This window comes from Prinia subflava, chromosome 2, assembly GCF_021018805.1.
Source record: "Prinia subflava isolate CZ2003 ecotype Zambia chromosome 2, Cam_Psub_1.2, whole genome shotgun sequence".
Taxonomy (NCBI): Eukaryota; Metazoa; Chordata; class Aves; order Passeriformes; family Cisticolidae; genus Prinia; species Prinia subflava.
In genome coordinates, this window is record NC_086248.1 from 12,408,080 (window position 1) to 12,423,114 (window position 15,035).

General features: G+C 35.8%; 1 protein-coding gene across 1 annotated transcript in view; it reads left to right on the forward strand.

The window, feature by feature from the left end:
- Nucleotides 1-15,035, forward strand: part of NBAS (NBAS subunit of NRZ tethering complex) — a 162,541-nt gene that overhangs the window by 51,570 nt on the left and 95,936 nt on the right. Inside the window, exons 29-33 of the mRNA XM_063424697.1 lie at nucleotides 48-150; nucleotides 2,399-2,622; nucleotides 4,980-5,092; nucleotides 7,633-7,746; nucleotides 14,803-14,916. Of these exons, the coding sequence (XP_063280767.1) occupies nucleotides 48-150; nucleotides 2,399-2,622; nucleotides 4,980-5,092; nucleotides 7,633-7,746; nucleotides 14,803-14,916 (668 nt within the window). The remainder of the gene's footprint in view (nucleotides 1-47; nucleotides 151-2,398; nucleotides 2,623-4,979; nucleotides 5,093-7,632; nucleotides 7,747-14,802; nucleotides 14,917-15,035) is intronic.

A 15,035-nucleotide genomic window follows, 5' to 3' on the forward strand; every position in this document is an offset into this window, starting at 1 on the left:
AAAATTGTTGGGGAAGAGAATATTTAATTTTAAAAAATATTTTCTAGGCAACCGTCCGTTGGTGAGGCACAGTGGAAGGAATTGCTCCAGGATATGCTGGACATGCAGCAGAAAGTGTATAGGTGCTTACATTCAGATACTTGCTATGAGGTGAGTTTTATGTCTTCTTACTGATTTATGTCTCAAATAGTCTACACATTCTTATTTCATATTATTGCTCACAGGTGTAAATACGTTTTTCTGTGTTGTTACCTTAGTTGTCTGCTGCACTTTTTTTACAGTATTTTATTGAGGGAAAAATTTCTGGTGTTTATTCATTTTATCTAAAGCTCCTCTAATAAATACCCTGTATATCTTTTATTAAAATTCAACTTCTTTGAAATTGAGTCAACTTTGTGAGGTTTTCTTACGTGGCCTGTAATTCTGTGTATAAATGTATTTAGCAATAAACACTCCAGACTAATGAAAATAAAACGTTATCTTCACTCAAGCATTTCTTAAATGTGGAGTGCTGGTTTGATAATATTATCCCAGATCATTATAGGATTATGGACTTTCTACTGCTTGCAATTGAAGTAAAATTATGTGAGATGAGAAATCTAATTTCACTGAACGTAAAAACCCTTGCATGTGCATAAACTCCAAACTCTTGTCATTAGTATCTGCAAAAAACAGCTATTAGATGTAGAATTTGCTGTGGCATATATTGTTTATTTACATTTTCACTTCAATGTACTGCAGTTTGTTACAGGTGCATTACTGTGGCCCCTGTAATTAGCGTTTATACAGAAGCAGGTTTTGCTGCAGTTTACAGAATTAATTGCTTATGACTACACCTCTGATTAGCTCTTAGGAAAAGTTTTAAAAGCAAATTAGAAAAAAAAAAGAAGGAAAGAGACAATGCTATTTAACTTCTACATGGGAAAAATCACTCTTTCTCTGTAGTTGTACAACTAGAAAGCTGCAACATGTTTAATAGTCATGGTTTTGTGGTAGGCTACAACTTCGTGTACTTGAATTTTTTTTTAAGTGCATGTTAAGAAATTGTAATACTAAAGCACTCTGCAAATAAGGCATTTACTTAACTCAGATCTCAATTTAAGTTTTCTGTTAACATTAAATTATTTTTTTAAACTGTGAACCATATGATTAAGAAAGAAACCCAACAGAGGGTTTTGGAAAAAATTATGTAGGAGTGCTGAAAATGCTTTGAAATGTAGTGCTGTTGTATGCAATTATACTTTGATAACTTCAAAACTGATAAATTGATGAGGCAGTAAGGATTTGCAATCCCATGTGATGTTGGGGTATTTTTTAGCATGATGCTTACTCTCTTCTTCTTTCATGCATAACGAGTTCTGTCCTCTTGACTTGATAAATTTTGAGAGAGGTAAATGTTCTTTATTGTCATCTTTGAGGAGGAAGGGTCAGCTATGATATTTTGCATCTATGGGTGTTCCTTGAGGGTTAATGTTTTGTGAAATGGAAGATGATTGAATTGTATAATGTTCTTTAAGAAGCACTGACTTGTTTTCCCTTCCAGATCATGAGGTGGTTTGGAGAGGTTCTTCCTAGGAAAATAAAGATCTTGAAATAAAGTATGATTGGTTAGAGTGCCAAATAATCTCATTTATGCCCTCTTTCCCATGAAAGGTTGGACCAGATGATCTTTTAAGATCCCTTCCAACCTTCTATGATTCACTGATCCTCTTGAAATTCTTATGAACTTTTAAACCTTTGATAAAGGCCATATTGTTGCAGCTGCGGTATTTCTGAAATGATTAAATTTTTATGTTCCTTTTCATTAGGACAATAATGACTGTGCTTAAAAGAAGCAAATTATTTTAGTAAATAATTGAAGTTATTTTTAGTGTCTTGAAATGGGCAAAACTTTTACCTTGAAATATATTAGATGTTTTGTGGCAGTTGCAGCATTATATGAGTTTGCATTCTTTGAAGATAGTCTTGATTGAAATTGAAAGAATATCTTATATACTCAGTTCTAAATATTTTTAGTTACTTTAGGAATACAAAATTTCTTCTCTTACACTGTTGGTTTTAAGGTCTTAATACTGACCTGCCCTTTCAGATTCTTACAGTGTATTAACACCTCAGAATGTAGGTATATTTTGGTGTCTTAAGTCATACTGTAAAAAGTCAATATGCTTTTTTCCTAACTTCTAGTAAATAGAAACTAGCTACTAGTTAATTTTAGCTTTACTTAAGTGCATTGTAGAAATACTTACCTTGGTAGAAATTAGGTTTTCTGCGTGGACTGAATATATTCTTTTGACTTCAGACGTCCTTGTGTTCAAAGGGGTTACTGCCATACAATGCAGATAAGCTTATTTAAAGCTGCTGCTCCTGTAGGGTACTAAATTACTGCTCTTTCTTTTAGATATTCACCGAAAGTCTTCTGTGCTCAAGCAGTATAGACAACATCCACCTGGCTGGGCAAATGATGCACTGCAGTGTTTGGTCAGTGGATCTCCCAAGTTCATCCAAAGGGAAGCCGCAGTACCGAGTCAGCTATGCCAGAAGTATTGAACTAGTTTTGGCTGCTGGGAGAGAATATTTCAATTCTTCAGCAAGTTTGACTGATAGCTGTATGGAATTGGCCAGGTACATTTACAGCTATCATATACATGAATACAACTGATTTAATGATGTCATAGCATCAGTGTTTATTTGTTAGTATTTCCCCCTCCCCCCCAGTCTTCTATTGAGAATCTTTTTCATAAGCAGGCTCTAGAAATATAGAGAACTTTTAATGCAAAGGAATTTAAAGACCCTTTTAATGCATACAGGTTCTGTGACCAGCTTTTCTCTTAGGGTTTTATGGTGATATTTTAAAATACGTGGTTTATAGCTCAAATACTGGCTATGAATGTGTGACTGTGTGTTTATTCTGTTGAGTAACATGTTTTGGTCCTCCTCTGATTTACGTTCAATTGTTTCATGGTAACTTGAGTTTCTATGAGTGATTATCATGTGTAGGTCTCCTAGTAGCCTTCATGTGTGAGTTAGTTTAGGTAGAATGTATTTACAGAATCACTGGGTTGGAAAAGACCATCAAGATCATCGAGTCCAAGCCAGCCCTAACACCTCAATTAAACCATGGCACCGAGTGCCACATCCAGTCTTTTTTTAAACACATCCAGTGTGTGTGACTCCACCAGCTCCCCAGGCAGACAATTCCAGCTTCTCTGTAGCTCCTTTATTCCACTCCTATTTTAATCTTCACCCTGAAATATCTGTCAATGTGCCTGAAAAATCTGATGGGTTCAGATGAGATGTTCAGCTAACATACAATTTTGGTTTTGACTTGAAATGTGTATTCACAATTAACATGTGGAGAAAAAATTATGATAGACTGCATAAATGAAATACTTTCCTGATTTAATGTGTATGGTGAACTAAGCTATTTAAAATCATTGAAATGAGTTGCCATCTGGACAAGGTCAAGACATGAAGCTTGTAAAGCTCTTGTAGTTCAACAAGACCAAGTGCTGGTGCTGCACCTGGATCTAGGCAACCCCCTCTATCACTTGAGGCTGGGGGTGAACAGATCCAGACCAGCCTGGCTGAGAAGTACCTGGGGGTGCTGTGGGTGAGAGGCTGGACAGGACCCAGCCATGTGCCCTTGCAGCCCAGAGAGCCAAACGTGCCCTGGGCTGCATCAAAGGCAGCGTGGGCAGAGGTGAGGGAGGGGATTCTGCCCCTCTGCTCTGCCCTGCTGAGACCCCACCTGCAGGGCTGCATCAGCTCTGGGGCCCCAGCACAGGAGGGACAGGGACCTGTTGGAGTGAGTCCAGAGCGATGAAACACCTCTCCTGTGAGGAAAATTTGAGGGATTTGTGACTGTTCAGACTGTACAAGAGAAGGCTCTGGGATGACCTAAATGTGTCCTTCCACACATTTACCTGAAGGGAGCCTGCAAGAAAGACAGAGAAGGACTTTTACAAGGGCACATAGTAGGACAAGGAGTAATGGTTTCAAGCGGGAGAAGAGTAGGTTTAGATTAGATGTTTAAAAAAAAAAAAAAGTCTTTAATGTGAGAATGGTGAGGCACTGGAACAGGTTGTCTACAGAACCTGCGAATGCCCCATCGCTGGAAGTGTTCAAGGCCAGGTTGGATGGGGCTCTGAGCAACCTGGTCTAGTGGGAGGTGTCCCTGCCTATGCCAGGGGATTTGGAACTAGATGATGTTTAAAGTCCCTTCCAACCTGTGATCATTCCATGATTCTGTGATTTTTCATGTTGATTTTCTTTGTTCACTGTGTATTAGTAAAACTACATACAAATACACTGTACCAGAATGCAGCTTGTATTTAAAAAATTATCTAAAACTTATTGCAATAATATAATATTCATATAATTTAAAAAATAGATTTAGAATAATGTGCTCTTAATAATTGCATGCATTAATTCATCTTCAGAGGAATTTAGTGGGGTTTGTTGTTGTATTTTTTAATAAGCTTTATTTGCTGTACCTAGTTGAGAAGACTAAGTTTGTGACAATGACTCATAATGATTCACTTCCAGTCAACTTTTCACAGTATTTTGCTTTTATCTTCTACTATATGGCAATACCAAAACGCAGTAGTGGTAGGAGAAATATTTCCCAAAATAATCATGGATTTAAGTACGTATACCTTCAGTGTCATCTATTAAATTTATTGCACATCTAAATTTAGGAGAGTTTAGGTGATGTGCTCATAACAACCAGTTGAAGGGAATGCAAAAATAGAAATTTGTTAAAATATTTAGCCAGCTATAAGAGATATAAACTATGCCAAACACATGTGCATTACAAAAATAGTGAGTATTCTGAGCATTCTAGTGAGCATTTCATAAGGACAGTAAATTACTGCTGATGATTGTTTTGTTTTGTTTTACTCACCAGTGAACTTTTCCTACAAGTTCAATTTTGAATGTTTTCATCAGGCTTGAGAAAAATGAGTTTTGTTCTTATTTAGGTGCTGTCTACAACTTATTGAAGACAGTCCAAGTGCTGTTCAGGAGGAGCTGGACCTCATTCGTGCTCTGGGTTACCTGGAAGAGTTTGGTCTGAAAATATTACCACTGCAAGGTACTGCATAATTCTATTCTTTATATGATTGCTTGATTCACAGGCATAAATATGCATGAGAAATAGTTACTTAGTTATTAGTTAATAGCTATTATTACATAAGTGTGATATGATTAAACTAAAGAGTCCATATACTGCCTCCAAGCAGTTTACAGTCACATGGAAAAAGTAATTTTTAAATCGATTTTTTAGCTTGTGAAGTAAGAACGGTATTTGCATATGATGTCTCTGTTTTTTGACATTTAGCAGGACTTTAAAATGAAGTTTCAAGTACATGAAACTCCTTGTGACTTGAACAGAAATTGAGCTCATCTTTTATTTGCCAAATAATCTGCTCTTGCCTGTGTGCGTTAAAATAACAAGTAGGAGAGAGGTACTTGATGCAGAGGCAGTTTTCATGTCTCTACTGGGCTGTTTCATTGTGAGTTATATAAAACCCAATGACAGTGGAACTGAACTTTTACAAGGTATTTCTTCTGATGACGTGCTTAAAACTAAATCTTTGGAGTTCTGACTGCAGTGGAACAAAGCTGTTGGACAAAAGTTGGAAAGAAGTTATGATTATGCACAATGAAATTGCATGAACACTCCTCATGGAACTGGCTGAGATGAGCACTGAGCCATGAGATGTGCTGATGATAATGTTTTACTTCTGACATTGTGGACAGAAATACTGGGATTTATGGAAATCCCACTTCTGGTGCTTTCAACTTCATAGAAAATGAAGTAGATGATCTCAGTGGCTGTTGTTACTTTCATTTCGTGTTCTCTTTTTGTTCTCTTTTTTCCCAAGTATTTATTCAAGTGAATTGATGCTCCAAATGTTATTTTCAGAAATCTTAAAATTTCTGGACTGAGACTGTCTAATTTCTAGATCTTGCAGTACTGGCCTGTTGATTTCTAGAGTAAAATTATTTTTCAGTTTGTTTGTTGAGCCTGTGGAAAAGTGCATGTATTTTCTTCAGCTTTCTTTGATTTGAAAATGGAGGTATCATTTTAAAAAAGTAGTGATATTAACTGCATTAACAATATGTGTAATACAACTGATCTAGATTAATTAGAATATGTGAAATCATGCGTGTAATTTCATTAATGATCCTGACTTCTCTTTGCTTCAGTATCTTTCATGTAAATTAGATTAATCTAATAAGATTAAAATAATGTTTTCAAGTTTTAATGAAAGCCTTTAAATGATCTGTTACTTTGATAGAATGTCATTAAAGTAGCACTAAGGATCAGCTATTCCCACAGCAATAGTCTTTTAGCAATAGATTTTATTTGCAGTTCTGTGGTTAGTTTTCTGTAGATCTTCCCCCATTTCTGTTTTTAGTAAACTTGACAGTTTAGGTTTATGAACTACTATTATGCTGCTATTATACTACTATATTGTAATAAAATCTGGTTTGAAGACTCCTTATTAAAACAAAATGTGAAGACAAGTGCATCTTTAAGTGTTTGACCCATGGTATTATATCAGATTACTTCTAATTATCTTATGTATTAAAAATTCCTGCTTAAATAATCAATGACTGAAAACATTTTATTGTTGTATACCAATATATGCCTGTGATAGAACATTAAAAATGAAACTAAAAATATTACCTCTTCCTGCTCTTCCATTCTTACTAATTTTAGTCTGATTTCCAGAATTAATAGTTTTCATTATACTAATATGTCTTTAGTCTTATTGAGAGGCCTGATACCCATTTTAAGCCCAATATGCTAATGTAGAGTTTATCCCCATGCAGCCATTCACTCTTACTGAGTGTTAAGTGGCATATCTGCATGCTGTTCCTCTGTGTTCTGAGAATTTGTATAGTATGAAAGCATTATCTTTTAAAGCAGCAGCCTGAAGTTAGCCACCCACTAATTAGCTAAATAGAGCACTGGAATCGGTTCATGATATTAAATTATGCAATTAAAATAATTGTCTAATTCTGGTAAAATCTTTTTTGAAACACAGTACTAATTATAATCTGCTCAGGATATGGTTGACAGAACCTGGTGATTTGCAGACTATCCTTCCACTTCCTCAGGAAATTTTTAAGTAAATTAAAACGAGCTGAAGCGTTAGCTAATGACACTTCTTTCAGTCTGTGTGATGTATTGTTCATGCTAAATAAATGACATCTTAGTTACAATATTCTAAACAAAAGTTAATGCCTGTGTTAGCAGTCTTACAGGATGTTGCAAAAATTATAATTAAAAACATGTACAAAAGTATATCAGTTAATTGTACACATTTTAAAAGAGTGAATGTGAAAACATGAAACAAAAAAGAGTTTTCATTCAGGTCAGTTTTTTGTCTCCCTTCACAGCCTAACTTGCTAATGATTGGAGCTGGATATCCTGTGGTGTTATTTTAACGTTCTGTTTATAGGTATAATTGAGGATCTGCATGCAAGCAGCTTTGAGCTGGTTTTCAGATTGTGTTTGCATTCTTATATTCCCCAGCCCTCCTCCTGTCCTGTGTTGTTTAAGCAGGAACACAGCAGTCAAGTTCATTTGTGCAGTCTCTAAACCAGTTGTGCTTTCAACAGTGCGTTTGTGTTCCGATCGACTCAGTCTCATCAAGGACTGTCTGGCTCAGATGGCAACAAACTACAAACAGTCTGCGAAGCTCCTGGGACTGGCAAACCTGCTCAGGGTCGCAGGTAAGCTGTGTTAGTCAGACACTGAGGTGCAGTGCAATGAACATTTATGCTGTGCTTCAGGATGTTTGAGTTCATCGCTGAGAATACGCATCAAAGGTACCACTAAAAAGTCAGCTGGAAGAGCAGTCATTGGGGAGGAATGAAGCATTTCACAGGAGTGGAATATTTCATGTGTAAGACAGCTGAAATGGTCAGCTGCTGTGTTCTGCTAATATCTGAAATAAAAAAATGCATTGTCTAATCTAGAGTTGGAATATAGGGTGATTTCAGATTGGAGAAGTTGTGGCTGAGACTATCTTGTTTTACAGCAGTACTGAAATTACTGTGAATGTTATTACCTCTGTCAAATGAGGTAGCTTGATTTAATAATAGTTGCATTTAAGATACAGGGGGAAAAACAATCTGTAAAGCATGAATTTCAGCTGTTAGACTTCAGTCTATGCTGCATGTATGTCTTTTGGGCAAGGAGATAAAATAATGCACTAAAAATAAGTGCATTAAAATTGAGTATGCATTTGAGGAGCTGAACATCTTCAAAGACTGAATCCTGAGGATATTATGGGGGGGTTTAATTTTTTTTAATAACCTGCCTAAAGTATCTGCTTTTTGGTTTTTTTATTTTTGAAAAAGACTTAATCAATGCAGCTGTAAGCACAATACTGCTGTATTTTTATGATGTACAAATAGAATATAGAAATATAAAATATTTATATTTTATGCATCATGGCATATAAAATCAGTTCATTCCAGCTTTGTCACTAAAACATGCCTGGCTAAGTCTTTTCTCCATCTTTATTTGTTAAATCATTTAAGATTTTTTTCTTACATTTTTAGGAGGCTTAGTACTGGCAGTTTTTTGAATAGTATTACAAACAGGGAGGGAGATACTCCAGACAGTTGTGTAAGGTTGAGAACAGAGGTATGGAAATTAGGCTATTGAACCTCCCAAGATGCCTTGGTCCCAAGGAAAGGAGTCACAGGAAACATCCTTACTCTGGTCAGCACAGTGCTGCTTCATGAAAGGTGGAAGAGGGGCCAGGATGGTACCATGTTGGGTAGCTGGATCCAATCTACATATTTAATATGAATTTCATCAAAAAAATTAAATGACAGTTGTAGCTTTTTGTTTTCTTTGCTTGTAAGGCTTTTGGGAAAAAAATGTCTCCCTTACTGGTTCATAAGGCAAGCTTACTGTACAGCTCTTTCCTTCTCCTCTCACTTTGTGTTTTGTCCCACTCACTTAAAGTTAAAATCTGTGAATTTTTCTTAATATTCTGGGTTCTTTGGGCTAACGCTGCAGATTTTTGTTTTACCTTCTTTTTGAATCTGTGATTCTCTTTGTGTGAAAGAAGGAAAACCAAGACCCAGAGAGATTCTAGAAAGCTTTGTCTAGTAGTGTTTTCCTAGTGCCTTAGCTGTAGGATTTACAGTGCCCTGGAATGTACCTTTGAAAAGGGATCAGACTCATGGCTCCCATCTCGAGGCATTCAAAGATGACATTTGCTGCATTGTATGTGGAGAATTTTAGGGAATTTTTGTAGAGTTCATTGATACAGTAGTGTCTGTGTGCTAGTGTTAAAATCAGACAGACTGACTGAGTCACCACAGAAGAGAAAGATTTAGGAGATACTTAAAGCCAGATGATGAAATGGTCTCCCAATTCTTCTCTTCCATGCACTTACCAGGCTAGAGAAAACCAGAAGATAAATGTGTGAGGTGGTTAATTTTTAAACAGGTGAATGATTTAAAAACTGCTACTTACTCTACTGGTGACATATCTATCTTGTGAATGTTGGGCTCTCAGACTTTAGTGGTTAACTCAGGAGTAATGCTGATGGTTGCTCCTATGGTAAGTAGGGAATTTTAGTAGTAAAATTATATTTCAAGAGCCAGTTTTGGTGAGGAATACACTGCTTAGACACTTTCCTATTATGCTAAATATACAAGTAACTTGGTCACTTTCAAAGTAATCTTGTTGTTGTAGAATAACAGTTATCTGAAAGGAAAATACATCAAGACAACATTTCCAGTAATGACTTTCTGTGAAGGGAGATATGATGGGGTGTTTTTTAAATTTTGTTTTACATATGTAGTTTTAAACTTTTGTGATTAAAAACCATTTCACTGTTACTGAAGGGTAACTTGTTGTATTGCTTATATTGGAAAGCTATTATCTGTAGAGAACGTTCATTTATGAGTAAGACTGGGAATTGGTATGAGAATGCCATAGTTGTGAATTTTATCTGAACTTAATTGTTGTAAGAGATGGTCTGTTGAAAACAGATATATTTAATTTTAAGAAACTCAGTATTTTTAAAATTATCTTGTTGGCTTGTTTTTCTGGATTTGGAAGCTGTAAACAGCAGACAATTTGCACTGTTACTGCAAATTTTTTGTGCCTCACTCTTTAGCCCATTGACAAGTATCCAGGAGATTACCCAGTAGCATACCAAGGAAACATGATTGTCATAGTTTCAAACCATGCCTGTAAATACAGTATTTTTCAAAATTATGTAAGAAAGGCTGCAGAGCATCACTCTTGGGTCCTCTGTGTACCTCTGATGAGTGATAGAATAGGTAACCTTACACTGAATTTAAAGAGTCTTAGAATTTGAAGCTAGGTTATTAATACCTTTGAAAACAGATTTTTAAGTGTAATGCTGGTATAGCCTTAATCACAGTCTGTAAGGAGGAGTGCTGTGTAATTTGGTGGTAGAGATAAAAAATATAAACCAAAATAAAATATGTAGAAGTGGTATTTATGTACCTGTCAACTTGTAATTTAAGTTACTAGCTATAGTTAATTATTAATATTTATATTATTAATGTTATTTTTAATATAATGAAGAGTTATATTAGGACTTGGTAGCCCTATTATAAGTATGATAACAAACACTAGTATTATTCCACAAATTAGTTTACAGACAAAAGAACAGATTATGCATACAGGTTCTAAAATTTTTGAATTATTTTGTTTTAAACTTAATATTAGAAAAGAAAAACCTTCCCTGCAGTTCTAGTACAGATAGTCTTTGTTTGCAGGTGAAAAACTACTGGGGAAGGATATTGTGATCTCCAACAGCTTACAATGAAAGCAAATGGTTTTACTGAGATATTTTGAGATGGGTGTGGATATTGAAAAAGGGGATTGAAGTTTATGGATTTAATGTAGAGTTAGATAAAATGCTGCCAGGAGAAAGATTTGGTTTTTGTCCTTAACTGGTTTTCACTGCTTACACAATTACCTGATGTGTGAGCCACCTTTGCTGTGGAAGAAGTTCTGATTTTGTTGGAACATAGTTACTGGTATTGGTTGTGCATGTTTGAAGTTGTGGTTCCTTCTGTTCCGAATCCATTTTGTAGACTGCCTTGGTTTGTCTGCTCAGTGGAGGAATTTGTTTCAGTATTTTCCCCTCTTTGCCTCCCCTGCCACTCCACTCTGTATAATTACTGATTGGGAAAGACTTACTTGCTTCATCTGTCCATGTCTATGTAAATTTTTTACATCTCTATCTATATAGAGCATAAAGCATATGCTGTCTTTTATTGTAAAAGCTTATATATAAAAGCCTATAAAATCAGAAGAACACACGTATTTTAATTTAAATTTTAAATGAAAGCATTTATTGTGGATGCAAGGGTAAATTGCACAGAGTCATTATTAAGGAGCTTTGTGAACTATGTACTCTGAATGTAGTTTACTTAGAGAGCAGCACTGAAAGTGAGTAATAGAATTTATATTCATACTTACCAAAGTTAAAATCTCGCTTAGGTAGTGATGTATCAGCTAGCCTCTTAATTGCTTTCAAGTATTTCATTAATTACAGTGAACTCTACTTAAGCCTCATGTCAGTACCTCTGTAAAGTAAGCCCACAACTGTTATCTTAATTTCACAGATGGGTAAAGTGAGTGAGGGAGAATGTGCTCAGCATGACAGCCAGAAAATCTGCACCTGCTCAGGGGGCTGGAGCTGCTCTGTGTCTTGCAATCCTCACTTAATTCATGCTCTTTGTTAAGAACGGGTGTAAAGAATTCACTTTATGCAATTACTTGAGTAGATGTGTGTGAAAACAAGTAGGAAAAAAAGCTTCTGTATCAGAAATTACAAGAATCTTCTCCTATTGAATATCAAAAAGATCTGCTGAGTATTGGTCATTTCCTTTGTCAGGCTCTCTAGAACTGTTTCCATTATTTTCTTTTCTCACATCTTTCTATGGTAATTTATTTAATTTCAATATCCATAAGTGAATCTAGTAGCTTTAAACTTTGCTCAGATTCCTTAGCTAAAGCTTATTTTTGAAATCCATATTGCTTAACACTGACTTTCTTGCGTTTGGAATTAACCATGTGGGTATTGAAACCCACATTGTAACCATGGCTTCTGATCTCCTAGATCTCCTAAGTCTAGGTGACATGGAGAAGTGTATGTACAATGTTGATATCATTGATTTCTAAATTTTAATGGCATGATTTCATTCAGGATAATGTTATTTTATCCACTCACAAATAGCATGCATCTTACCCAAAGTATTTCAATAAGCTCTTTTTCTTTATATAATCCAGTTTGGATCCAAGCTCTTTAAAAGTATTTGACTATCCTTTGTTTCTCAAGCAAAAGAATTCTGTTATTTCTGTGCTTTCATGTTTTTTCTCGTGTTATTTTTATTGGAGCCTTAGAATCATTTAGGTTATCCCTTTCCACTTTCCAGTTTCTGAATTTGATTTGAGTATGTCAGGTGTTATCATTAAGTCTTGAAGCAGAATTACTATGTAATATAATCAGGTCACCATTTGAAGAATTTTGTCATTCCTGACTTGGTTTTAAGTCATCAAAATGGCAAGGGAGGCAATTTAGGATTCAAAATTTCCTTTTATAAGACTTTATTATTAAAATACCAGCAAACATTGTGTTACGAAGCTGAAGCAGTGAGTTTTTCCTATGTCTGAATAGAAGACATCTGAACTGCATCAGTGAGCATTGTCAGTCACTGCATGGTCAATGAAAGGTGTGTGGAAAAGGGCTTCACTCAGGGATTCACTGATAACCCCAGAGCCAGTGGTGCTTCTGTGCCATAGCAGTGAGTGCCAAGGTAATGGACGTGTCAATAAGTGGAGATAAGATGAGCAAGTGTAGCCATGGACTGAAAGGAAAGTGACCCTTGTATTTCATACTTGTGCTTTTGTACAACGTGCAGACATATCCTGCTGCACCAAAGTCCTTGGCTGAAACATTGGAGATGGGGGACTTGATACCATACAGCTGCTAAGCACAGTTAAAGAAACAAGTTGTTCTTAATTTCTTTCCTTCAATTCCACTGATTTTTAAGCGGACATCAATAGCAGTGATTATTTTGTGTGAAATCTCAGGGATAATAGTTTGATTGTTTCTCTTGACTTTTCTTTGTGTCTGCCACTCAGTCAGATGTCTCTGTGAGAAGTCAAGCTGTCAGGGTGAAGCGGGCTTCAGGAGGTGCGTGGCACCAAGCGTCCCTCGCTTAGAGGAGTGACAGCTCACATTTAACTGGCGAGGATAGAAGCACCTCTTTGTCATCTCTAATTGCTTTTGCCCGAACGAGAGGTTCCCAGGTTCCAGAGGGCAAAATTTTGCAACAGGAGAGCCTTGAATGTGATTAATTTGCAACATTGAGTGCTGCCAGTATATTGAGCAGGAGGCTGGGAGATAAAATGATGGGAAGCTAACCTGTTCTCCCCGCTGAGTTAGTCATGATGTGCAGGGATTAGGGGAGGCTTGATTGAGTTCAGTAATTAGGGTAACTTCACTTGCCTGAATGTCATTGTAGTGCAACTGCTACAGCTTCTCCTTTTGAGAAAGCTTTAAAAAGAAATTTGCTTTGTCTGTGGTGATGGATCTGCAAAGTGGAGCTAAAAATAACAGCTATGCAGTTTAAGAACATGTACTCTTTAAATGGTTTTGGAAACTGGATCTGTTTAACCTTCTGAAACATTTGCATTTCACAAGTTGTAGTAATACAGTTTCATAAACCAGTGCCCTTTTCAAATGACTGTAACAACACTGCATAAAATTGCTTTTAATAATAGAGGAGAAGCATGAGCAAGAAGCTTGCTTTTAAAAATCCACTTGTTTTTATTCTAAAAATGCTTTCATAAAGTAATAGATTATTTTTCCTGTGTATGTTTTGTCACCTTCTCATACAGTGCATGGACATACAGAGTATTTTGAGCACAAGACTGGACAAACTAGTGCCAGCAAATGGTTCGCTGTAAATTGAAAAAAGCTTAAAAAATATAGATGACTAATGACAGGTATAAATGTTATTTGTATTAACTATAACTGGCTTTGAAAAGGAGATGAGCTGTCTCATTAGATTTTCATCTGTGAATGCTGATGTATTACAGTTGAGGTCAGGACGTTTATCTGCAAAGATTCTTTATGAAACTTTAGTCAGATGGTTTCCATAGTATCTAAAGGGTAACTTTTTGATTCATAACTAGTGGAAGAGGCATTGTCCAGAAGGTCTGGTGACTGAGACAGATGTATGATGTGAAAAAATTAGTTTCAGTTTTACTTACTCAGTTTGAGGTTAGGGATTTTTACATGCTTAGATTTTCTGCATCTTGTGCATTATTTGGAGCCATGAAGTGGCAGTTTAAAATGAGTGTTTGTATATTATAAGAAAACAAACATTTCATTTTTTTTCTTCTATTACAATACATAGACTTTTTCTTTTCAGTGTCAGGATTTTGATTTATATGTCCCTTCTCTTAAATATCAATTTTGACCTATGGTTTGGCCATCACATAAATATAATTTTCAAAACTTTCTTTTTTTTAACCTTGACATAACATACTAATTGGTTGGGATATTTTTGCAAGCTAAGGTGCCAATGATTTTTTAAACATTTACTCCTTTTATTGTTTCCTTCAGGAAAAAGCAAACGGTTTTATTTCTGTTTCAGTTTCAAGAGGGGCTTTTCATGTTGTGGTATATAGTTAATTCTTAGAAATACGGTAGCAAGCTTAAGTTGACCATTAATTCCAATTAACTAATAAAAAGTTTGGTTTTTTTCTTACAGGAGATGATCAGATGGAGAGAAAAGGTCAAGTTTTAATCCTTTTAGTGGAACAGGCTCTCAGTTTCCAGGACTACAAAGCAGCTAGTATGCATTGCCAGGAGCTCATGGCCACAGGTGAAGTGAATAAACAGGGGATGCATGAGGTGATGGTGGTGGGAATCTGAGTTCTGACTTCTGTCTCACTGTGAGGTGTGGTCCTTCAGATTGTTCCATTTCATTAAAACAGTAGTTAC